The 24,703-nt window shown below is 37.6% G+C and overlaps 1 protein-coding gene and 1 non-coding gene across 2 annotated transcripts; both read right to left on the bottom strand.

Moving 5' to 3' along the window:
* Positions 1–3,350: 3,350 nt before the first annotated feature.
* On the bottom strand, positions 3,351–3,422 carry Trnaw-cca (transfer RNA tryptophan (anticodon CCA)). Its single transcript has one exon. It is a non-coding gene; the product is annotated as a tRNA-Trp (tRNA).
* A 9,628-nt stretch (positions 3,423–13,050) lies between these two features.
* LOC129741974 (uncharacterized) lies at positions 13,051–15,014 on the bottom strand. Its single transcript, XM_055733816.1, has 2 exons — positions 13,247–15,014; positions 13,051–13,148 (listed from the first exon to the last, which is right to left on the bottom strand). The coding sequence occupies exons 1-2, from the start codon at positions 15,012–15,014 to the stop codon at positions 13,051–13,053; spliced, it is 1,866 nt and encodes a 621-aa protein (XP_055589791.1).
* Positions 15,015–24,703: the final 9,689 nt, after the last annotated feature.

Below are 24,703 nucleotides of genomic sequence, written 5' to 3' on the forward strand. Positions count from 1 at the left end.
TCTGCTTTGCCGATGACATTGATATAGTCGGCAGATCATCTGCGGCGGTGGAAGACATCTACCGCAAACTGAAACGCGAAGCAGGAAGGATTGGGTTGATGATTAATACGTCCAAGACTAAGTACATGCTGGCCTGCGGATCCGAGACAGACCGAACCCGCTTGTCCAGTAATAACAGGGTCACGATCGACGGCGACGAGCTGGAGATAGTCGAAGACTTTGTCTATCTCGGCTCACTGGTGACCGCAGACAATGACACCAGCCATGAGATCCGGAGGCGAATTATCAGCGGAAGTCGTGCCTACTATGGACTCCACAAGCAACTGCGGTCGAGAAGGCTTAGCCCTCGCACGAAGTGTAACCTGTACATGACGCTCATAAGACCGGTTGTTCTCTACGGTCACGAGACATGGATATTGCTCGAGGAGGACCTGCGTACACTCGGAGTATTCGAGCGACGAGTGTTGAGAACCATCTTTGGCGGCGTACAGGAGAACGGAGTGTGGAGGCGAAGGATGAACCACGAGCTCGCGCGACTCTACGGCGAACCCAGTTTCCAGAAGGTGGTGAAAGCTGGCCGGATACGCTGGGCGAGACAGGTTGCGAGAATGCCGGACGACTGTCCTGCAAAACAGACGAGCGGGGTCGCAACAAGCGAGGTGGTTAGACCAAGTGGAGCGTGATCTGGCGAACGTGGGGTGCCCGAGAAATTGGAGAACGGTTGCCATGGACCGAGTGAATTTTAGGAATTATGTTCGTCAAGTTATGTCGTGAGACGGAATACTATGTAAATAGAATAAAATAATAAATAAATAATAAGATTCATTTCTTCTATAAAATTGTTTGGCAGCTGATTGTACTTCGACTCGGAGAAGTAATTGTAAGATGCTTTAGTCAGGTTCGACTTTGGACATCTAACTCCAGCATTTGGTTTTTTCGCAGATTGTAGCGGTGGTTTCGGATTTTAAGTGTTTCGTCGAGTTGGTTGACGGGTTGGTGGATTTGAACGAGGCATTGTAGTTCTCTGGTTGTATACTGTTTATTTACCGGAATACTATTTAGAGGGACTGTACTATTTACCGGAATCCCATTTAGTGGACTATACCATTTACCAGAAAATCATTTACCGGAACTACCATTTACCGGAATTTCTTCAATACGTACAAATATAGGTTGTATCCCATGGCAGAATAAACCATTCACCAAAATTTTTTCTACCAGAATTTCTCATTTCTCAAGAAAAAAACCGCCAGAATTACCCATTCAAACTAGAATTCCAAAATAATGAACTTAATAACGAATAAATAATGAACTTAATAAAGACATCTTGAAGGACAATGTGTCTTTCAAGTTCGAATGCGCAGCGTGAGGAGTCGGCTATCAAAACGATTTTTAAATGCCACACTGGAAAGCATAAAATCAATTAAAGTTGTCAAACCTTGCCCAAAAATAAGTTTCCAGGTAAACGGGATACAATCATAAATTAAAATTGTTTAATCCGGTAAATGGCATTTCAGTAAACAGTATACAACCAAGTTCTTTCCATGCTAGAATGAGCATTATAAATATCGTGGCTTCAATGTAAAGACTTATTGCTGGGTACAATCGTTGGAAGATAGGTATGACATAATCCTTGATTAACGCTTGAAACAGCAACCTAGCCTTTAGAAAAAGTTTGTGTCGAGAAGCTTCCGATGGCAACTTACTATTTTTGCTGCAAGTCAATATTGACCCACTGACTCTACTTTGCATTAAAATGGATTCATTTGATTGGTATATTGATTTCTACAATTTGGATATCATCTCAAAATCTCAAATTGTAGGCCAAACACGAAATATCTCGTTTTTTAGCTCACCGCAAGCGTGCTACATTTCGAGACATAATAATGAAACTCTATTGGAATTGATTTAACACAGCATTTTTGGTAACTCAAGTATACTTAATTATCTAAATTTAGTTCAGTGGATTTTGAGATATAGAAAATTTCCCAAATTTCGCTATTTCTCGGTCAAGATTTCGTCGCGGTCCATTGTAACGAAACTAAAGTGACTTTTACAGGAAAATAAATTATTCATGCTAACAACTATTGTGAAAATGAGAGCATTATCTGAGATATTTTATCCATGTGTTTATGTGTTCAATATTGACATTCAAGAGCAAGTATTTACTAAGAACATTTCATGATTATGAAATTTCTGTACACGGATACAAAGTTAGATGGTGAAAGATGTTGAATCTACCACCAGTGGTCCACTAGTTCGATATAAGTTACCAAATTGACTATGAGTTATGACAAGATTTGAAATAAAGTAGGTATCGAATAAATCATTTGAGCCATAACAATTTTACATAGGAAGGTGCTACAATTTTTACTGAGTTTCCTATGACATAAGCCACATTCTTTAACAGTTAAGTAGATATTTTTTATTCAAGTCGCGTTATTCCACCACTGTTCATTTCACACTTTCTGTCTCTCTTCAAACGTCCCATTGCAACAGCAATAGGTTCATAGGAGATATGCAATGAGCAGGTACATCCACCTTGTCTGCTTCATTTGCTGATCCGAATGTTTTGACGGAACGGTCACAAATCAATATTCAAACCGCCGAACACTTTTACTTTCTTCCGTTTGCATTATGCGGCTGTTGCTGTTGTTTGGTTTCGAAAATTTATAATGCGTGGTTTGTTTGATGACAAAATGCTCCCCTCTCGGGTTTGGTCAAATGGTAAGCGATCTCTAATTAGGCAAGTACCGATGCCCTATTCACAGCGAGGCAGCCGGAAATGAATGCTTAGCTTGGAAAAATTTGCAACTCCAAAGTGCACAACACGCTTCTGGCAAAATGATAGGTATCCATTAGTGGGAAAAGGTCTCTGTTCCCATATTGGTTGATGAGGCGGATGATGATCTCGATCGATCAGCGATGGCGCGGTGAGTGGTTTTCGGAAATTATTGGTTCCTAGGGTTCGTCGCCTTCATTCGAGACTTGGGCCGTTGTACTCGGGTGGCAATTTTCAACCGATTTGTTCACATCAGAGGCTTATGAAAGTTGAAACCATTTCTGAGTAGCTTGTAAGCCACCCATGGCGGATTATTTGCGGTGACAAATTATTTATTGGAGAGTGATCGTTAATGACATCTTAATGCGAAAGGGGAGAACTGCTTCCTTCAAGGAGTATTTAGCAAAATTGTTATAGGTTTCAAATCAAGCTTAAGGCATACTATAGAATAAATTACTTAGTAAACAAAAACGTACCATAAACCTTCAAAAACAATCGAAATTAAATAATTTTGAAGGATGTCCTCCTGTTGATATAAAAGAGTTAATTAAAAAAAAACGAATTCCTTTGACCCCGACGTGATTTGAACACGCAACCTTCTGATCTGGAGTCAGACGCGCTACCGTTGCGCCACGGAGTCCTTCGATATTTAAGAGAAGGCTAGAGGCGTTGAAAAAAAACAAAGTTTGATTGAAATAGGACCAAACCTCAACTCAGCAACCTACCCTCGACTGACTTGGTGCACTGGTGAAAGAAAAATTAAAGTAGGTATACCTAGCAAGTTTTCCGCACTGCTGATCGAATTTTGTACTGCCCATGTAAGTATGCACCTGGTTTGACCAGTGAACCGTTACTTGCGTTTAGACCACACCATGATAAGGAGTTTGCCGAACATATTGATCTTTTTTTGACTGATGCCATATCGACGTCCAATATTCATCTCCAATGAGTCACATGCCTGCACAAAATGTATGAACCAAAACATGCAGTTTATGTCTAATTTGATTAGGGTAAATGAGCCTAATTTCACTATATTTTGTCAGAGGTTTTTAGATTTGATATTATTGCGCCGAATCTTTAATACTTAGATATACAATTTTTTGGTAACTAAATTCCAATTTTTTTTCTGAACTCTGTTTTGGTTTGAAATAATCATTTCAAGCCTTAATTTACGAAAAATATCATGTTTTATAAAGTGTGTCGAAGTTCCTAATATGGCACTAATTGTTCCTAATGTTAACATATGGGTGTTCCTAATGTGAACATATGAGGAAAAATGTATCCGCGTACCCAAATATTATCTACACTTTTTGTTCCTGATTTTGCATATGGGTCTGTTTTTTTTATACTTTAAAAAGAAAAATCTTAAAACTCACCTTTTTATAAATATAACAACGTTTTTGGAATATGAATAGGGAAATAAGAACTATTTGAATCCTACACAATATTCTTTTACGCTAGTTTTGAAGAAAATATTGAATATTGAGCTCATTTAAATTCAAACTTTACCTTTTCCAATGGATACATTTATTATATTTCAAAAATAGAAAATTTATTGTAATGGATACAAATAAGTTCAGTTAAACAGAGCATCATGCAACAGCATTGTTAGATGCAACAGTTGGGTAACACAACACTTATTTAACTTTTATTTTAATATAATTGATTAAAATTATCGTTTAATGATAAAAAAACGATGATGCCATAGTTTCTCAAATCGTGAGAGAGTTTTTGAATCTCATAGAAAATTCGAACATCGAAATTTTTACATTTGGGACGGATTGACTAAGTGATATTACCTACAAACTTTATATGGAACTTATTATCCTACATCAACACTGTTAGTGAATGAATATTTTTCGAACAATCATTTAATTTTTTAAAATAAATATTTTTAAAATTCCGTTACCAGTCTAGGCTAAAATGCATCGACATGCAAATCAATGGTTCACAGTTCAAATCTTGTTTCCATATGCTAGAATATGATGTAAAATTTTTGTAGTATTATTTATCCCAGCATCAACACCCTTCTGCTTTCTTTTAAAAGAAAAAAATATAAACTTTAATTCTAACAAAATCTTAAATAACTGGAGATCGTGCTTTCTGCGTAACGACATTACAAACATGTCAAAAACTTAACAAAATTTTTTGTTTGATTTTTCATTAAGAACAAAGGTTTTTGCAACTTATATACCCCTTTTTCTTAGTAGGGTGAAAATCGTATGTTATGTAAATTTAAAAATAACTGGTGAAACCAATTATTTTTCTGACTACGTTAATTTGGTGTCCCATTAACCTTAAAACTTTTGATGTACAAACGGTAGAATTATCAGTGGACATTAGGGTTTAAGAACCAATTGAAGTTGAAAAGTGTTGCATGATGCCCCAAAAGACGGTATAGAACGTATTTTTTTGAGATTTTTTTCAAATTTTTCCTTTCGATTCTGTTCTCGTTAAGAAGCTCTCTGTAATTTGATGGTTTCCTTCTCTGTCGCGAAAGGTGCGTTCCTTACAACCTGGCGAAAATATTTTTTCAACATTTTAAGCTTTGAGATATACTGAAGTAAAAAAAAAATGTTTTATTAGCTCAAAACAGTTTATTTCAACAGATCGTTGAAAATTATGTTAAAACACAATTCTTTCAATCAAATTTATTTCAAAAACATTGTATGACTTTCATATAGTTTGGAAAACTTTGACTATGTCCATAATTAGGAACACATTGAAAATATTGTTCCTAATTGTGGACATATGCTTTTTTTAGTTTTTACACGAACAAAACATCGTTCTAACATTCTTATTACTTAAATCATGATAAAAAACAATCCGACAAAAAATTTCAAAAAAATCGGTTGACAAATTCAGCTTTAATCTTCTATTTCTAAACAGGTGTTTTTTAAGAAATTTGCTAACAATTCCATTCAATTTGGACATACTTGGAAACAATCCGGATTTTACGAAAAATCTTGTGAATTAGAAAGCTAATTTGTTTGTAAAATGAAAGTTCACATGATCCTTTACATTATCATTTTTTTGATAATTGTGATAAGTGAAAAATATCTTCAAAAACAGGCAAAATCGAACAGTATGTTAACATTAGGTACACATGCCACATTAGGAACACTTACCCTACTCTGATAGTCACGAATGCTTTAGCCTAGCTGACTCGGTCAAGACTCATTCTAACCCTCATAGAGCTCTTGCACAGTGTGTTAGTGAGTAAACTGCCGGGTATACAGGAGTATGCAACTTTATACTGCTCCTATGACGAACATCTCTCAGATTTAAGCTTTTCAGATGAGCTTACATCTCCAATGCTATGAAGGCAAATAAAAAAGCTATTTAAGCTGATCAAAAATTTTTGATTTGACAGATAAAAATCTCACTATCACTGATACCACCACATTCTTTATGTAAACAATCATGTGACAAAAGTTACGTCATACGCACCGTTGCTATCCTCAACAACTGTGCTGATTGCACCCCCGTACATATAAAGCCGGAACAAATTTTAAATCCTTCTTTTCTAACTCGGAGCAAGTCGTCAATAGTCAAACCTGTAGGGAGGGAGTTTCATTCGGGTTGGTGACGAAAGTTCTCAAGTTTCGGTATTTTTGAGGTTAAGTGAGTATTTAGGAACATCGAGAGGGCCGGGGTGGTGAATAAAAAATAATGCGAAAAATAAATGAACTGGAATCAATTGCACGAAAGCTTGTTTGTAACAAAATAACGAGCCGGACCATCGACTTACAACAAGGTAGTGACTTCAAATCGCGATGATAAACAAAATACGACGGCCAAAGCGCGATCCCGGAGGCTGTACACGACGATGCTGACGAAGTTTGACTGAGTGGTAATGGACGACGAAACCTACGTCAAAGCCGACTACAAGCAGCTTCCGGGACAGGAGTTTTATACGGCAAAAGGAAGGGGAAAGGTAGCAGATATTTTCAAGCACATGAAACTGTCAAAGTCTGGTTTGGCAAGCCATCTGTACCTCTGGCTTGAAAAGCAACATTTTCATAGCTTCCGGGACTGTCAACCAAGAAATTTACGTGAAAGAGTGTTTGAATAAACGTCTGCTGCCTTTCCTGACGAAACGCGATTGTTCCGTACTGTTTTGGCCGGATTTGGCATCTTGCCATTACGGTGAAAAGGCCATGGAGTGGTACGCCGCCAACAACGTGCAGGTGGTTCCCAAGGACAAGAACCCTCCCAACACGCCAGAGCTCCGCCCAATTGAAAAATACTAGGCTATTGTCAAGCGGAACGTAAAGAAGACCAAAAAACTGCTAAGGACGAGCAGCAATTCAAGGCAAACTGGACAAGGTGGCTGTACAAAATCTGATGGCAGCGGTTAAACGTAAGGCCCGGCAATTCGGATTTGGAAAAGCGGAAGCTTAACTGAATATTTTTCCTGAATTTTATACTAATTAAACTTGAAAAAGAAATTCAATTTGATTTTTTAAACAAACGATTTCACCGATTTACACGCGTTTTCCCTTGACCAAATTTTGACCGTACCACCCTTTAAAATCTGCTCACTGACACATTCATAGACAATGACATATATCGATACGCTTTTAATCTGATGGAATTGAATTAAAAACTGGCGTGTCTATTAGACAAGTCGATGATTTCTTAATTTTTAGTTCATTTTTCAGTATGTAATTTGAAAATCGCCCAAAAATGTATGATTTGTTTATTCCATTGACACTCTAGTACCGGAATGTACGGAATGCATGCTGTTTTCTGTCCGTTTCTTTTCATATGTTGGTCGATCAACTTTCATTATTAAACTCCTAAGTTCGCATTCCATAACAATTTTCGTTCAAAACAATAATGATTATGCCGTCTTGAAATGTGATTCGAAAATCAGAAACAAACAAACAGCTGATTTGAAAAACTGTCATCGATTGTCTATGTATGCGTCAGTGCGTAAATATTTCTGCGTGGAAATTATTTGCACAGGAGTCGAAATGGGTGCAGTTTACGCAATAATTCCACCTTAAATAATATTCAATCCAAAATGTTTAAGAAAGTGTTTTATAATATAAAAATATATTCGACAATTGAAGAGGGATCGGAATGTAGTGTTTTATTGAAAAGTTAAAGTTTTAATATTTAAGAAATTTATTTTCAAATACCCATTTTAGATTTTTATAGGACTCCTATCCCAGTTTGGAATTTTTAGTATCTCCGAAATCTTATGATCCACCCTAGAAAATGTTAGTCAAAATGACCGCCTTTATTTATTGTAAAATTTTGTCTAAGGCGTTAAATGCATGCAACTTAAGGGGAAGGCGCTAATAAATTATACCGCTAAATTTCATATCTGGACCACTGTGCATAGGCCAGTATCCTCTGGTGCCAAGCACTTTGTTTTAAATAAATACGGCAGAACATTTAATTATCATTTTAAAAAAAATCTTGGTTATTCCCTTATTGAAGACTTCCGTTTATTAATTCTAAATAACGGTCTGATCAGCTACGCTCTCCAGCTTTATGCATATTTTTCTTGCTCTAACTTTACTTAAAAATAATTTGAAGATAAAATAACTCTTTTGTTGAAAAATAGATACCCTGTTTTAACCACATCATTCTTAATTTGAAAATACGACATCTTTGAAAAAAGAGAAGAGAGACCATTTTGAAACAGGAAATAGGGAAGAAATGTGGTAGAAATCGTAGAAACATGATTTTAAATTCTGAAAAACTAAAACTGGGAAAATAAACTTTAGTTAAATCAATCCCAAAATCTTATCCTCATTTGGTAATTTTAAACGATAATAAGCGATACTAAAGCAATATTCAGAACTCGCCTTTTAGTGTGTTTAAATCGAAACAGAAAAATAATTCAATGAAGGGATTGAATTCGAATCCTTAAACCAACCCTATCTACTCCCTTTTCAAATGGCCTTGATCATGAGTATGGTTCAATCAGATGATTGCTCGCAAAAATCATATTAAGTGTGTTACTCAATACGTATCAACATGATAACAATGAATCCTACGAATCGAATCGAGTGAATCACTCTTTTCGCAATCAGTTCCAAGCTAAAAACAATGGGCTTTCAAAGCGCTCTCGCATACGCCCTAGCCCTATGGAAAGGCTTTTGAAGGTTACTATCACAATTATCTGGTGTCTGACTGGGCTGGTGTCGACAGAAAATTGTTTACAGATGCCGAGATTCAATCCCACAATTATTGACGCTTGACGCGTCAGCTCAAGGTTAAAGCTGTTTTACATAGGTTTAGAAATGATGGGTATTAAATTTGCCGACAACCAGAAAGTTTGGTGGATACATAAAAGTACACATATTATGTATTGTGATTGATGCTTATGTGGAACCAATTTAACCCCGGGATTGCAAGGAGTTGGAGAAAATCAAAGAACGTTCATTGCAGAAATAACATTTTCGCAAAAGCAAGACAATTTGAATGTACGGTTTCCATTAAAGTGTAGTTATATAATCCCATTCCATTGTGATGAAATCCAGCATGGATCCCCATAGATAATACTTTTATTGGAAATGCATTCTCCACGAACAATGCCATCATCAAAACGTCCTCGATTGGGACACTGCAAAGAGAAATTAATCAAATCGCATCCTGAATGCTCCATGGGTTCAATCGGCGCTCATCGACAGTCAGGTGCTGACTGAATGCCAAATTACATCCGCGTTGACAAAATCGAATAACCATCATCGGGTACCAGTAAATAATAAAAATAAAAACAAACCGACCGTTGTTGTTGTTGCCCGATTGCGTCACCTCCGCCATTGAGCATAAGAGGCACTTCTAATCGCTCCGAAATGGAATAACATGCTTCTGCCAGTCTAAGTTAAGTTAAAAGTGCTCCACAGTCGAACGAGCCTGGCAGGTAATCCACAATTAGGAAGGTACCCAAACCCGGCAGGCTGACGAATCGGCAAATGAAAGTGAAAATAGCGTCACATACCTAGACATAATTTTCTCCAAACAATTTGTACCCAGTCAGTCAATCTTTCTTTGGTCGTTTGTTTTGCTAGTTACTTAGTTGACAGTCCCACGTCGAGCAGCAAGTGTCGTGTCGGTATGAGGGGCTTCAATAAATAAAAAATAGAACTGCTTAGCGAATGATGTTTCGCGGACGATGACAAATTGCCTCAAATTGCCTACGGGGGAGGGCTACTAAATGTTGCACAAAACGCCATAAAGCTTCTTGTGCAGTGCTACCGGTTTCGTGCTCAGTGGTGTCAACCTTCCAGATTTTGTCTGGATCTAGGATAGATCTAAGCATAGAACGTAGTACGGCCGATACTACCCCAATGCAATGGTGTCACGTATTGATAGTATAATGAAAGAAAATTATTTTATCTAGTCACTAGTATCTGCCGCAGTATTGCGATCTGATGACCAGAAAAAAACGTCATCACCTATAAAGTTCGCCATCCATAGTTTTCTAGACATTTTTTTTAAATCTTACATACTTTTCTGAAAAAAAAAACAGGCATCTCTGTTCGGGGTGAATGTTCGGTGAACAATACCCAAGTAACACAGATTAAGCCAACTAGCATTAGGAAGTTGTATTATAGTTTTATTACGGCATTTTTTGTGCAGCTCGTTTCATGACGGTTTAGTTATGGTCATGCAAAATGCTTCTTGGTTAGACCATATGTTATCAGATAGTTTTGAAAACGCTAAAAGAGCTTTTAATAAACATACTGTTTGAGTTGTTTGAATGAGTTATGAATGCTCTGTTTAAACTATAATGAAACACAAACTTAGAAAATTGCTCCAAGCTTTCTTTTGCATGTTCTATAACAGCACTCAGTGCTTGATTATTAGAGCGCCATAAAACTTAGTGACAGTTCTCGATCAAGATGTCAAAACAGGACACCCTCAGGTTTGATTTGGAAATGGAATTAACATTTTAATACATTTTGGATAAGTTCTGTGTGTTGGTTTGAGTGAGTATTGAGTGAAAGTAGGAAAAAAGTTTGTTGCTTGACGCCATCAATAATCCAAAATGGAGGCTTTTATTTTCAAAGCTGTAAATTATTGAAAATACCATGAAACCTTCACAATATGGTTATTATGTGAAAGTGATAAACGAGTAGAAGTTGAATTAACTGTCCGTCGCCACTTTAAATTCCAAGATGGCGGCTGCCACTCTACTTGAAAATCCTGTAAATGACTGAACATCGCATAAAACCCTCACAATATGGACACTAGTTGAAAGAGATCAACCAGTAGAAGTCAAGTTTCGTTATCTGACGCCATCTTAAAATCTAAGATGGCGGCTTCCGCTGAACTTTAAAATGTTGTAAATGACTTTCAATCGCATTGAACCCCAACAATAAGGGTTGTACACAAAACCGTTTCCGGGTTCCCGAGTTTCGGACACTTAGTAAAAAACCGAACTTTCATGACCGACAAATAACAAGCCGACGGTTGCGAAGTAAAACGCGTATATTTCGAGCAAGTGGTGTATTGCGACTGACTACTGTTCTCCTGACTACTACCTAACAATCTACCTACTACCTACCCGACACTTGGGTTTAGTACTCGGAGTACATCGGGTAGTCTATTGTTATCTGATAACAATATATAGACTGGGTGAGCGGAAAAGTTACACCGTCACCTGCTGTCTAGGGTGGTACTAATATTTAAATTAAATGAATCAATACATATGATAGCTGCGCCAACATGTGCCGGCCGCCTTGATCTCTCCGTGAGATCAAATTAAACTAACCTAACCGACAAATTGTTAATTGCTAAATTTTGTTGATGCTACTTGTTTAACAATAAATGTTTGGAAATTTTTAACTCTGAATATTGTATCACATTAACCTTGTGCTACGGTAACCTTTTCTTCTGCTCTGCTTGAGTTTACTTTTTGAGTTAGTTGATACGAATTTGAACTTCAGCGTTGGTTGGACGACGTTGGGATCAACATTGCTGCTGCTGGTACTGCTACTCGGACTGCTTCTGACCATTCTATCAACCTCTGGACCTTTCTGCGGTTATTGACCTTACTGCTTCTTCGATCTGGACTGCGGAACCTCATCTTCGACTGTTTGCCTTCTTCGTCGACTGAACTGCTGAACATCTTCTTCGAACCGGGCTGCTGAACTGGATTTGGAACTTCTTCTACGAACTGGACTGCTGAACTTCTTTGACTGTTGATGTTGACTTGCTTCTGCGCATCGAAATATCGGACCTTTTCTTTCCACCGACGTTTTTGTTTCATGATGGTGATGATGTTGGTGACTGGGCTGGACTGGACTGGACTGGACTGGACTGAGATTACTGGGATGGTTGCTGCCGTGGTGGATTCTGCTCTGGATGGATCTTTGATGCTGCCGTGATGACTGATGATTCGCTGAATAATATGAGAGGGTGCTTTTTAAACCGTATTAAAGTACAACACATTAACCTGCCTGGTTCGCGGAGGCCTCCTTGGCCCCCGCGCTCCCCTCTCGGCACCGACAATGACTTCCACCTTGTAGATACCTGGGTTGCCATTCAAGATACTGTTGTACTGCGTTGATTCCTGGTGATAAAACAACAAGCTGGCCACGCTCGTAGTTCATCGCCTAGTTGCTCCGAAGGTCGAATTGGCCAAATCTTCCTCAGGGTGGCAGATACCTCGAAAATAACAAACGTTGTGCTTCTTTCAAGATGGGTCTTTTTCAAACAAGTACATGCAGCTATGCTTGATTGAGAATCAAGGCTCGGGACAGATTTCATCATGCAACATCCTTTGACTATCACCAGAGCAGACACAGATTACCTCATATACAGACGTTTATCATACTAAAGGGTGTGCTTGAGCCCAGAGTGGCTTCGTGATTCGAGTGCGACTGGGAAAAAAGGTTCGGATTAGCTTTTTGAAATTCAAAAATATACATAACTTAACTGGGTGTGCGGAGGCTTGTGGGCCTCCGCTGGTGGAGGAGTCCTAGTTCTCCCCTTCTGTAGACGATTTAAAGTTTTCCCATTTTGACAAAACCCAAATTTTGCCAATTCCCATTCTAATCATTTCTTGATAAAACGTTTGCACTGTTACTGCTCTGAGGTTGCTGTTTGCCCATGAATGATTTTCCTGTCTGACCAAATCTTGTGCCCTTTTTAGATAAAACCAACTTCGACTCAGCTTCCTTTTTGCACGAGACCATTTCTGATGATACAATCCAGTCCAGACTTTCGTGTATTGACGTTGCGATAGAATGTAGTTTTGACGACTAGTTGCTTTGCTCTGGCTTTTAACGACGCAACTGATTTCATGCAGAAGGATTGGATTGTTCGACGAAAGTGATGATATCTGACAGACGTGAAAATGGTGGCGCTCGGTAGAAGATACAACGTATGAACATGAAAGCTGGGTTTTAGGTTCACAGTTTGAAACGCGTCCTGAAACAATCCAGCCGAACACAGTGTTCTGCAGCGTTGGCCCTGTTTCAGTAACCTTCGTTCTACCATCAGTCAGAAGATCGAAATAAAACTCAGCTCCAATAATAACGTCGATTGGATTCGATTGAAAGAACAATGGATCAGCTAAAATCGTTGATTCTGGTAGCATCAGTTGACTAGGTTCGAACGAAGTCGTTGGAAGTGCAACCGATAAACTTGGCAGCACGTGGAAGCTCATATCCTCGGAAAAAGTTGAAATTGCTGGGCATCTTGCTGCTACATTGGCTCGCACCATTCGTGTAGAAACCGTTTCAGATGACCCGATTCCTCGGATCGATAGATGTACTGGATTTTCTCGGATGTTCAATTTGTTCGCAAAATTCAATGTCATAAAACAGTTTTGAGAACAGGAATCCAGTAAGGCTCGAGCCTGAACTGGGTTATGATTTGGTGCGGAAGAATTTTGTGAGCTTTCTGGCTGAGAAATGTGAGTGTGTGATGTTGGATTGGTCGTCTGCGGTTGCTCTTGTGGTTCATGCTGGGTTCTCGTTAACGGAAAGCCTGTTTGGTTCGGTTCCGGCGCGAACGATTCGGAGGATCTTACCTGTGGATGCAGCAAGGTGTGATGTCGTTGATGGCACTGATGACAGCTTCCTCTATCGCAGTTTCTAGCCAAATGTCCCCAATGCAAGCAATTGCGGCACAATTTGGCCTCCATTACAGCTTCGTTACGCTCTTCTAGATTCATTCGCTGGAATCGACCACAATGAAATGCAGAGTGCCAGGATTCACTGCAGAACGGACATTTTCCTGAAGACCTAACCATAGCGTGACAAACCGATTGCTTCTGTAGACGTTGATCGTTGTGTGAGTTGGGATTCTTTTGCGGATCGATAGATTGAAGAACCGCACACTGAGTCTTCAAGAACTTCATAAGTGGAACATAAGCTGGAACCTCCTTCGTCGCATGTTTGGTTTCCCAATGACGTAGCGTAGTTCCATCAAGTCTTGAGCAAATCATATGTGCGAGAAGAGTGCTCCACCCTGCAGTTTCTTCGCCGATCTTTTCAAGCATTTGCACATTTTTCTCGAAATCGTTGATCAACCGATTGAGACCATCAAAACTTTCTCTTTTCAACGGTTCGATAGAAAAAAGAACATCTAAATGTGATTTGGCTATAATCTTTTTATTCTCATACCGATCACGAAGCGCATTCCATGCCAGAGTATAATTCGCGGCTGATAGCTCAATATTGTGTATCTCTTGTAAAGCATCGCTAGATAACGCAGCGCGGAGATATGTAAATTTATCCATCTCCGTTAAATCCGAATTTTGATCAATCAAACTATTGAACGAATCCCTAAAAACAACCCATTCAGTAAACTTCCCTCCAAAAGTTGGCAAAAGAATTTCAGGGAGTTTGACTTTCGAAAAAGTCGAAGAAGGTCTGGTCAAATTGTCGGTGAAACTATGTGGAATGCTTCTACCCTGCAGCTCCAGTAATTCCGCCTTCAGTAAACAGTATTTGTCGTCAAATTGCTGTAACAATAGATGATTTTCATCTTCGCTCGACTGGTCCGCAGCTTCACCTCTGCCTTTCCTTTCACCATCACCGTCCGACGATTCATCTCCCAACGCCTCTTCTAGAAGAATTTCAATTCTGCCACGCACATCGTAGATTTCTTTGCAGATTCTTTCAAGATTCTCCAACCGAACACTAATTTGTCGTTGATCCGTTTCTGGCTGAAAGTTTTCCACAAATCTATCGATCAGTTCAATGAAACTTTGTAACTGTTTTTCACGTTTTAACAGCACTTTTAGTTCACGAGACATTTTTTTTCACTGTAGTTCAACAATTACACAACAGTTATATTTATGAGCACTTCACAACGACAAATTTATCACTTTTAATATCACTGTTTTCCAATCATTTTTTCCATGAAAATCCACTGATCGACTCGACATACCGTTCGCGAACCGATTGACCACAGGACTTACAACCCAATTGGCAGCAATAAGGAGGAAGAACCAGCAGAAATAAAGGAGCAGAATAGACAATTACCAAATCCAGAAAAGGACATCACAGCCAGAGTAATTTTAGACTCACATGCTTTTTATGATTTTTATTTCTCACACCAAATATATTACCAAATATACTGGAGAGCCACATGCATCAAGCCTCCTCTATTTAACTTCCCTTTTTGTCACTTTATCAAATTTGGTAATCTGATCTTTCCGGAATCCACCGGTAATTCCGTTGAAGTCCTCGAATAGTCCGATCGGTCCTCTGCTACTGCAGCTCGCATGCAACAACCGGATCAGCACCACGTTTTTCAACGACCGTTAGCAAAGGCTGCTGTTATCGATGGCACCTTCGGATTCCCGCGATGGTGTCGACCTCGAGACACATTCACACACAATGCAGGGCATTGACCCGACACTTATTGTTCATGCACTTATTGTCCAACAATATTTTTTTGTTCGTGAAATCACGTTTTGATTTTTTGACAATATTGATTTTTGTCCACACATAAATCGCACTGATTGTCCAATATTGTCCGGAACCGGGAACATCCGGCTCGAAGGACCAGAAATATGTACACAAAACCGTTTCCGGGTTCCCGAGTTTCGGACACTTAGTAAAAAACCGAACTTTTATGACCGACAAATAACAAGCCGACGGTTGCGAAGTAAAACGCGTATATTTCGAGCAAGTGGTGTATTGCGACTGACTACTGTTCTCCTGACTACTACCTAACAATCTACCTACACCCGACACTTGGGTTTAGTACTCGGAGTACATCGGGTAGTCTATTGTTATCTGATAACAATATATAGACTTGGTGAGCGGAAAAGTTACACCGTCACCTGCTGTCTAGGGTGGTACTAATATTTAAATTAAATGAATCAATACATATGATAGCTGCGCCAACAAGGGTATTGGCGCAGACACCAGATACCCAGACTGATCAGTGGCGCTTGAATCCATACAACTACAAGTCGCCCAGAATCATACGCCATCTGTCGGGGCATCGTGAAACTACTGTGCTTCATCAAGAAAAAAAATTACACTTATTAATTAACAAGCCAAATAAAAACCGTCTTGATTGAATCACCTATTAGTATTTGAAATTCTATCTCAAATATTTTCACTATCGTATTTGTCTTCAATATTAATTGTTTACTTTAATTTACTGTATCATAATAAGAGATGAATGTTATACAAACAATGACTGTTGATCGATTTAGATGAAAAAAAAATACAAACGCAACGTTATAGCTGTCCTTAGTTCAGAGCCAATTAATTTTGAGATTCAGTTTTGATTTCAAAATTAATTTATCCGTCTGAGTAACAGTATGAAAATTCTAATGTCTGTTATAAATAATTCATTGAGTTCGAAATTGTTTGTCTTAATCTGAAAGGTTGACTGCGTCCAAAAAGACTAACTATATATAACTCCTTGAAAAACTTGAATTCTAATTTATCTTAACTGTTTCTTGGCTCGTACCTAGATAGGTTTGAGGAGTGAAATAAGTTATTGACACAAATTGAATAATATTTAAATGTGATAAATGTATTGACAAGTCCTTAAATCTGGTAATAGTGCTGGTAATTTCACTAAAATTTATAAATTTTTGGAAAAATAACCTCAGAAACGACCGTGTTTGTCGACGGGGTATTTTTCCCTGCACAAATGAGAGTGAGAAATGTCAAAAAAAAAGAACTGTAATGACCATTTCGCGTGAGCTTTCATTACGTCGGAATATCTTGAAAATTCACAGAAAATTGCTTCAAAAGTTATCAAAACAACTCTGAAATTTGTATTTCACATATAAAATATGTTGTCCAGGCTACAAATATTCTAAATGGAAAGAAGTTGCTACTAGTTTGTTTTTTTTTCGTAATAAAACTGTTTGTTTACATTTTGTTTCATACGACGTAATGAAAGCTCACGAGAGATTTTGGCATAATTCTGGACTGGACTGGAAAATTAACCTTAAAAGCGACCATGTTTTTAGACTTTTTTCTCCATCTTAATCCGTACACGAGAGCTATTGAGCCTGAGAAATGTCAACTTAAAAATCCTTTATTGGAAAGAAATTGTTGAAAAAATGCACTGAATTTGGAATATTTCAAAATGTATGTTTCGAATCCATTTCTCTTTGCTTCCGAATTTTTTTTCACCTTTGACATTCAACCAAATTTTTTAATTCAAAGTTTTGTTAAATCCATATTTCGAAAGTAATTAGTTTACTAAATGGATCTATTCTTCAAAAAACTATAATTTTGAATAAGGGTCATTTGACTGTTACTTAACCGATGCCCAGTAAATAAGAAATAATTTCGCAGAAACTAAACTTATATATCGATTTCAATGCTTTTCCACACCACCAAAACGAATTTTTAATGGTAAAAGAACAGTACTATCTTGATGCAAACGAAAGTCATTTTTTTTTTTTTTTTTATTTGTCTGCGTTTACACGACTTTGCCTAGGGCCAATTATGGCCCAACTTGGCTGACTAGTGTATGTTACAGTTCTTGTGTATATGTGTTCTTGTGTTGACATTCTTATTCTGTGGGTGTCCGAAGACCTATTCTTGTTAGCCCTAAGCTAAAGATGTATAACTTAGGGCTATTTATTGTTAGGGGGGTGAGGAATCGAACCTCTCATCATCTGATTGAAAATCAGACCGGCTAGCTGACTGAGCTAACCACCCCCCCTGAAAGTCATTTTTAATTTCTTGTCGTTTTATGGAATGTCAAATATCGTATGGCTGTGTGAGTGAATTCATTTAATGTTTTGATTTTGATGTGAAGAATTCACGTTTGATTTATTTTACCCATGGATAAAATCAATTACACGTGCGATATTCAAAAAATGGTTCGAAATATAACCAAAAAAATAACTTAACAACAGAATAGGAAAATCAAGCTATTCTTACCAAACAGACTCGGATAATTGAGATTGTTTATCAACAATCATCATTATGTCAACCAACGCTCTTTGTTAGAAAGTGTACTGAATTTGCAGGAAAATGCATCCTCTCGAAGCCAAAAATATTTTTTCCTCAACTGCCTCTTCCAGTGGGCGGTAAAAGAGCTAGTTTGATATCCAAGTTTAGTTGGATATTTCGAAAAGAAGACATTTCTCGAAAGTGACTAAATTTTTCATAGAAAGGGAAGTTTTAGGATTTATTGGAAAAATAGTAAATAAAAATCTGATACCGGTTTTTTGTTGTAGATGGTGACTTAATGGTAAATTTCGTTGTTGCGATTTTCATTAATCTTCTTCTGTTAACAGAACATTGCTTTACAAATTTTGTAAATATCACCTCTATGTAGTATCTCGGACTGCCTGGAGTAAACTGCCCACAACGCTATCGGTTGCTGTCTCCAATACGACTGACTCTGTTTATTTACTCTCACTGCTGTGAGCAGCGTTGCCAACCTTCCAGCTTTTCTCTGGATCTTCTAGACTTTTTGGACTTTTGCCAGACATTTTTTTAGGTTTCCAGACTTCCAGACTTATGTCATTTCTTCAAGACATTTCCAGACTTTTGAGTTTCGACATGAATTTTCTTACAGAACAATAAAAATTCAAAATTTTCGTTGCAAAATGGCAGGAAATGATTCTAATTAGTAATTGAAGAGTGATGAATGCTACGAAGATGGTAGTTAAACAGGAAGTAAAGCATAAAACGTAGTACCGCCGACATCACCACAATAGTCTCAGGCAGTGATAGTGTATAGAATGTATGGTTATTATGAAGTAATTCCCTAGACTGCAATATTGCGTGGCGACCAAAAAAAAAAGGTTGTCACCTATAAAGAGTTCGTCATCCAGACTTTTCGAGACTTTTCCAGACATTTTTTCAAAATCTTCCAGACATTTCTGAAAAACAGTTGGCATCGCTGGCTGTGAGCAGTAACAGAGGCTTGAGCCGACAAGCATCATGAGTTCAATGTAGCTGAATACTACATTACTTTTTTCTTTTCTTTTTTTTTCAAACAGACTTATGTAGCTTTGCTAGAAATCTTCTTATTACAGTCGCTTTGTCCTTTATGATCCAGATGCAGTTACTGAAACATATATCAGTTCACTAAAGGAAGGTAGATAATAACAACATCGTTATAATCATTGTATAAATGTCGTCGGATTCGATGATGATGATGGCATGGCTAATGAAGACAATGACGTAAGGGCGAATGTTGAAGCTGTGCTCAAATTGATTTCACCGCTACTTATTTTATAACGGCAATGCCACATTCCATTAAAACACTCCTGTCAGATCACTTTGAACATCTCTCGGGTAAAGCTCGTTCGTCATTTCATTTTATTCTTCTTCTGATTTTTCCCAAACCAAACGATTTTTTTCTCCAAATACGATATAGTTAGTCGGTAAATCTTTAATCGATATTCTAGCGTTCTACCTTTCTTCTATCCAGTGATGGTAAATTTCGCCCGTCACGCTTGACCCGACTAGTTTTGTTTCATCAAACGACTGGCACTGTTCTCAATTGACGGAGCCTCACTACTCGCATGACGGATAAAGCACGACAACAATCAACATTTCTCCATCATCGACTGGCGAAGCTCCTACACATGGTCAAAATTTCTCCTGAGAGTGACTGGCAAATCTTTTCACACTTCGATCGGCTGCTGACGGCAGGTACAACTAATTGAACGACTTGCTGGCAGAGATCAACAATAGCAATAAAAAACTGAAAACGAGCTTGCTGGCAGGAGCAACAATAATAATAAATGCGTTTCTTTTTCGTCATCGGTCGTTTGAATGCGATTGCTTGACTAGGTTATTATTTTAGCTTCAAATGACTGGGGAATGAATGACTGGCAAACGAAGTGACTGGTCGTTAAGGAACAGTCAATTGAGTTTGACGGACCAAGAGGCTTCACAGTCACAGCTTCACGCCTCATGACGATGACTTTTGCCAAGCCTGCTTCTATCACTTTCTTTCATTTCTATTTTTTTCTTTTTTTCAGTAAATTTTTTATGGTAGATCATGACCAAAAACCATTTGAAAACATTTTTCCGTTCAATTCTTTATTGTGACCGATAAGGAGACGTATTAATCAAACGTTCTACTAACAAAGCTCCATGCAAAGACTGACGTCGACTGTCAGTGGTCTCGTTAAAGCCTCGTTTAAACCTTATCAAGCAGTAATTATCTACCACAAACAAATAGTTATGATTCCCTTTTTCCGAAGGCGTCAGTCTCCACTCACACCTTTTTTTTTAAAATTTTATGATCGATTATTATTTCAAATGAGCTTACAATAAAGACAAAATTTCTTTCAACCTTCGCATAGCTACCATTTCGAGCGTTGATCTATTAAAAATAACTTCGAATTATGTCGTTGCAATATTCTAGAGGTGTAGGATTCAACCACAATCAACATTTAACACTTCAAACTATCAACATCTCATGAAAATCGTGACTCCAGCTTGACATGCTGTTCGTTAAGGGTTGCCAGAAATGAAATAAGCTTTCTTATTTAAACAACAAACTCTAATAAAACTCCTGTTCTCTCTTTGGACACGACTTCCGTAGATATTCATTTATATCAAATCATCTGGGTCGGATGGAACTCCATTAATAGCCAACCTGTAATCATAACCAGGTAGCAGAGATCATTCTCGATCTGACAGAGACTGTTCTCACTCAGGCACATGAATTTGTATTTTGTGCAAAATTCATGCATACTTATGCCATATTTACATTACAACCTACATTTAAGTTCATCATTAATTCGCTGTATGTACCACATTGATCAATAGCCCATCGACCTTCTAGATGAATTCTCTAGATGAAATAACAGCTCTACCAACTTCTCTTCGATTAACTTTGCCGAACAACAGTGACTCGTAAATTCAGATGAATCACAGATACAACGATCTATTTTAATGAAATATTCTTCACATCAATCTCATTCACGAATCCTTTTTTTTTCAAAATTTCTTTTGTCGTTGCAATTTATCGACTAAACGCATCAAGCATTTGACAAATATTCAATACAATGTTTAACTACATACATATTTGTTATCTTCTTCAACAAATTGGTAAACTGTAACTTCTGTTCAGACTGCTTACCGTCTCCATGTGAAGGCTTAACCTAGTTATGTTTCATTTCATTGAGCTATGACACCACAATTTATCAACCTCTTTCATGAAGATCCCTCGTGTCTATTCACTGCATTCCCAGCATCTAGTTGTTAGAAAAAATTCTTGTAGCCACCGAGTGACAATTCGAACCAAACACATGTAATTTAACTTTCCTGTCTCGTTAGCAACCATTCTGCGAAATTATTTGTTGAGTTTCATGATTTTTTTCCGTCGCTGGTTGGAAAAGTTGCCGATCACCAGAGCTAAAACTTCATATTTCATTGACAATATTATGCATTGAGGCATCCCATAACGCACCCGGATAGAGTTGAATAAACTATCCTTACGATGAACGGGTCCTATTCTTTTGTTCAGTGTTTCGTCTTACCGTAACTGTAAACAAATTTCTAATTCCCATCCGATCTATCGCGTGTCCAGCTAGTTGTCTCAGTTAATTTCCTGAGAGGACCCGACATCTGTTAAAAACAACAACAACATTATCAGAGCTATTCATGATCGGCGTACGCACATATTTCATCGTTTTTAGCAGGGAAAACGCCGGTGCCGTGCAAATTGGCAACAAACATCCTCTACATCTTTGTTTCAATATAAGTGCTTCTCAGTTAAAACATCATCAATTTGGAATGCTTTGCAAAACCCTTACACTTGTCGATAATTGGATCAATTCATATCTGAAACAACACATACACACTCATGGTGCTATTCCTCATCAAAAAAACAAAGGTCAACCTGATACTGCAATATCCGTTCTCTGAGTCTTCAATTCTCTCCCTTTTTCTCTCTCTCTCTATTTTTATTTAACTGAGAGTAATTTCAAACACCAGATCAGTGTTACCACAGTCAAATCTGTACTATCGAGCAAAAAAAATCTTTTTCGTCTATACTTTTTTTTACAAAAATCTGTACCAACGACATATGAGAACTCAGTGTAATTAACAGATTTTTCCAGTTTCGTTTTCAGTTTTCCAGTTCAGTTTCAGTCCACTATATATATATACAACTTCAGCATCTTTTTTTTTCAACATTCTAGTAAGTCCGCACTCAGCCGGCTATCCACAATTTCTGTAATCTTCCGCAACATATGAAAATCCATTCTCAGTTTTTCTCTTCCTTTTTTTTACCCGCATTCAAGCGATAGTTATCCGCATTGGAATTTAAAAAAAAATATATATATATCCGCACTTAAGCGATTTTTTTTTATCCGCATTAAAGCGATTCCACTGTTATCCGCATTTTAGCGATTCCACTGTACCTGCTCTCTCGCAGAATAGAACAAAACATTTTCATCATCCGCAGTCAAGCGATGTTCTATTTCCAACCATTTCCCTGCTATTACGCAGAATGGCATCAGACTTTACTTTCCGCATTTAAGCGACTGATCCATTTCAAAATACTTCCCTGCTCTTACGCAGAATGGAATCAGACTTTATCCTCAGCATTTAAGCTACTGATCCATTTCTAAACACTTCCCTGCTCTTACGCAGAATGGAATCAGACTATTTCTTCCGCATTTAAGCGACTGATCCATTTCGATTCGTATTTTCAACAATTCTCAACGCATTTTCTTTCCTCAAACCGTTCAGCAGGACAACTTACCTAATAAATTGGCACTTTTCATCCTCGTCGTCAATGTAGTATCTCGGACTGCCTGGAGTAAACTGCCCACAACGCTATCGGTTGCTGTCTCCAATACGACTGACTCTGTTTATTTACTCTCACTGCTGTGAGCAGTAGCAGAGGCTTGAGCCGACAAGCATCATGAGTTCAATGTAGCTGAATACTACACTCTACTTTTGTTTTACTCAGTTTTTGTAAACCTCTATATATATAAATGCGGCAATTCGGCTAGGTGAAAGGTTTTGAGAAACTCTAACTGAAACAGATTTTTCAATAAAATTTTGTAAGAATCTCGTCTATTTAACTGATTTAACAGTTCTAAACAGTAATATAATTTAAAGCCACATTCAATATACTGTAGTTTTGCAATATACAATGAGTGACATGTTTTTACGATGTAATTTGTCGTTTTCTTAACAAGTCCTAGATCGTTTTATAACTATTTACAAATAATTGAGTTTGTCACAATATTTTTCTACTCGGGAAACTTGAACTTACCCTTGACGGAGGTTTCGGGGTTAACGAAATCTTGCAGTTGAAAGTGATCTTCACAAATGAAGCCAAAGATGTCATAAAAAGGTTATTTTTCAACCACAACGCCATAAGGAAGTGGTGCAGAAATTCTCAAGTTTTTATTCAATTTTCATTTAGTCGAAGTCGATGTTTTTTTTATAAGCTTTATGGTTGACTTCTAACCACATTTGGTAAATACACTCCAATTCAAAAACCATTCTTTAGTGGTTTTCGAAATATATCGTGTTATTTTTTTCTATCAAAAGTAGGTAATCAAAAACGACCGTGTTCATCGCTAGATGTAAAAAAAAAACAAATAGCACAATGCAAATATGTGTGTGATATATCGAGATTTTGCCTTTTGTGTATGTGGCCGTTAGTTTCACGATAACCCGTAGATAGCGCTGCGGAACAAGCGCCAAAATCAGCCTTCAGTGGTCAGTCTGGGTATCTGGTGTTTGCGGTATTGGGCTAAACGAGTAGAAGTCGAATTTCGCTATCTGACGCCATAATGAAATCCAAGAAGGCGGCTTCTGCTGAACTTTCAAATGCTGTTAATGACTTAAAATCGAAACCCTCACAATATGGGTATTGGCTAAAGGGCTAAACTAGCAAAAGTCAAATTCACTATCAAACGCCATTTCGAAACCCAAGATTGCGGCTTCCACTGAACATTAAAATAATTTTAATTACTGAAAATTAAATGAAATTTCCACAATATGAAGTGGAAGAAATAGACAGAAGAAGTCGAATTTCGCTATCTGAAGCCATCATTAATCCAAGATGGCGGCTTTGGATTAACTTTAACCTTCCAAAGTCGTTCGCAAAATATCCGTTTCGGGGAAATTTGAGTTGTAGTTTGATTTCGTTCTCCTGGCTGCAAATGTTAACCGATTTTGATGATATTATTAGGATTGTTCGATCCTCTGGAAAAGAGGGCTGCTTTATGCTGACGTAAGAAGTGGAAAACGACAGGAAAGCTTATACATTTAGATATTAAAAATGTATGTGCAGTAAAAAAAATATATGTTTTCAAACTCAACATCAGAATGCTTAACATTTCATGATTTTGGTTGAGTGTTTATGTGATATATCAAACAAAATAAATTTAGGACATACTTTCAAGTTAAATAATAAGCGTTTTAAATAGGAAAATGTCTAGGTAAATATTTTAACTTGACTGTTTAAAACAATTTAACTATTAGAAGTTAGTTAACTTGGTAAAATGCTTATTTTAAAAAGGCT

The sequence above is a fragment of the Uranotaenia lowii genome, chromosome 2 (assembly GCF_029784155.1).
Source record: "Uranotaenia lowii strain MFRU-FL chromosome 2, ASM2978415v1, whole genome shotgun sequence".
In the NCBI taxonomy this organism is placed as follows: domain Eukaryota; kingdom Metazoa; phylum Arthropoda; class Insecta; order Diptera; family Culicidae; genus Uranotaenia; species Uranotaenia lowii.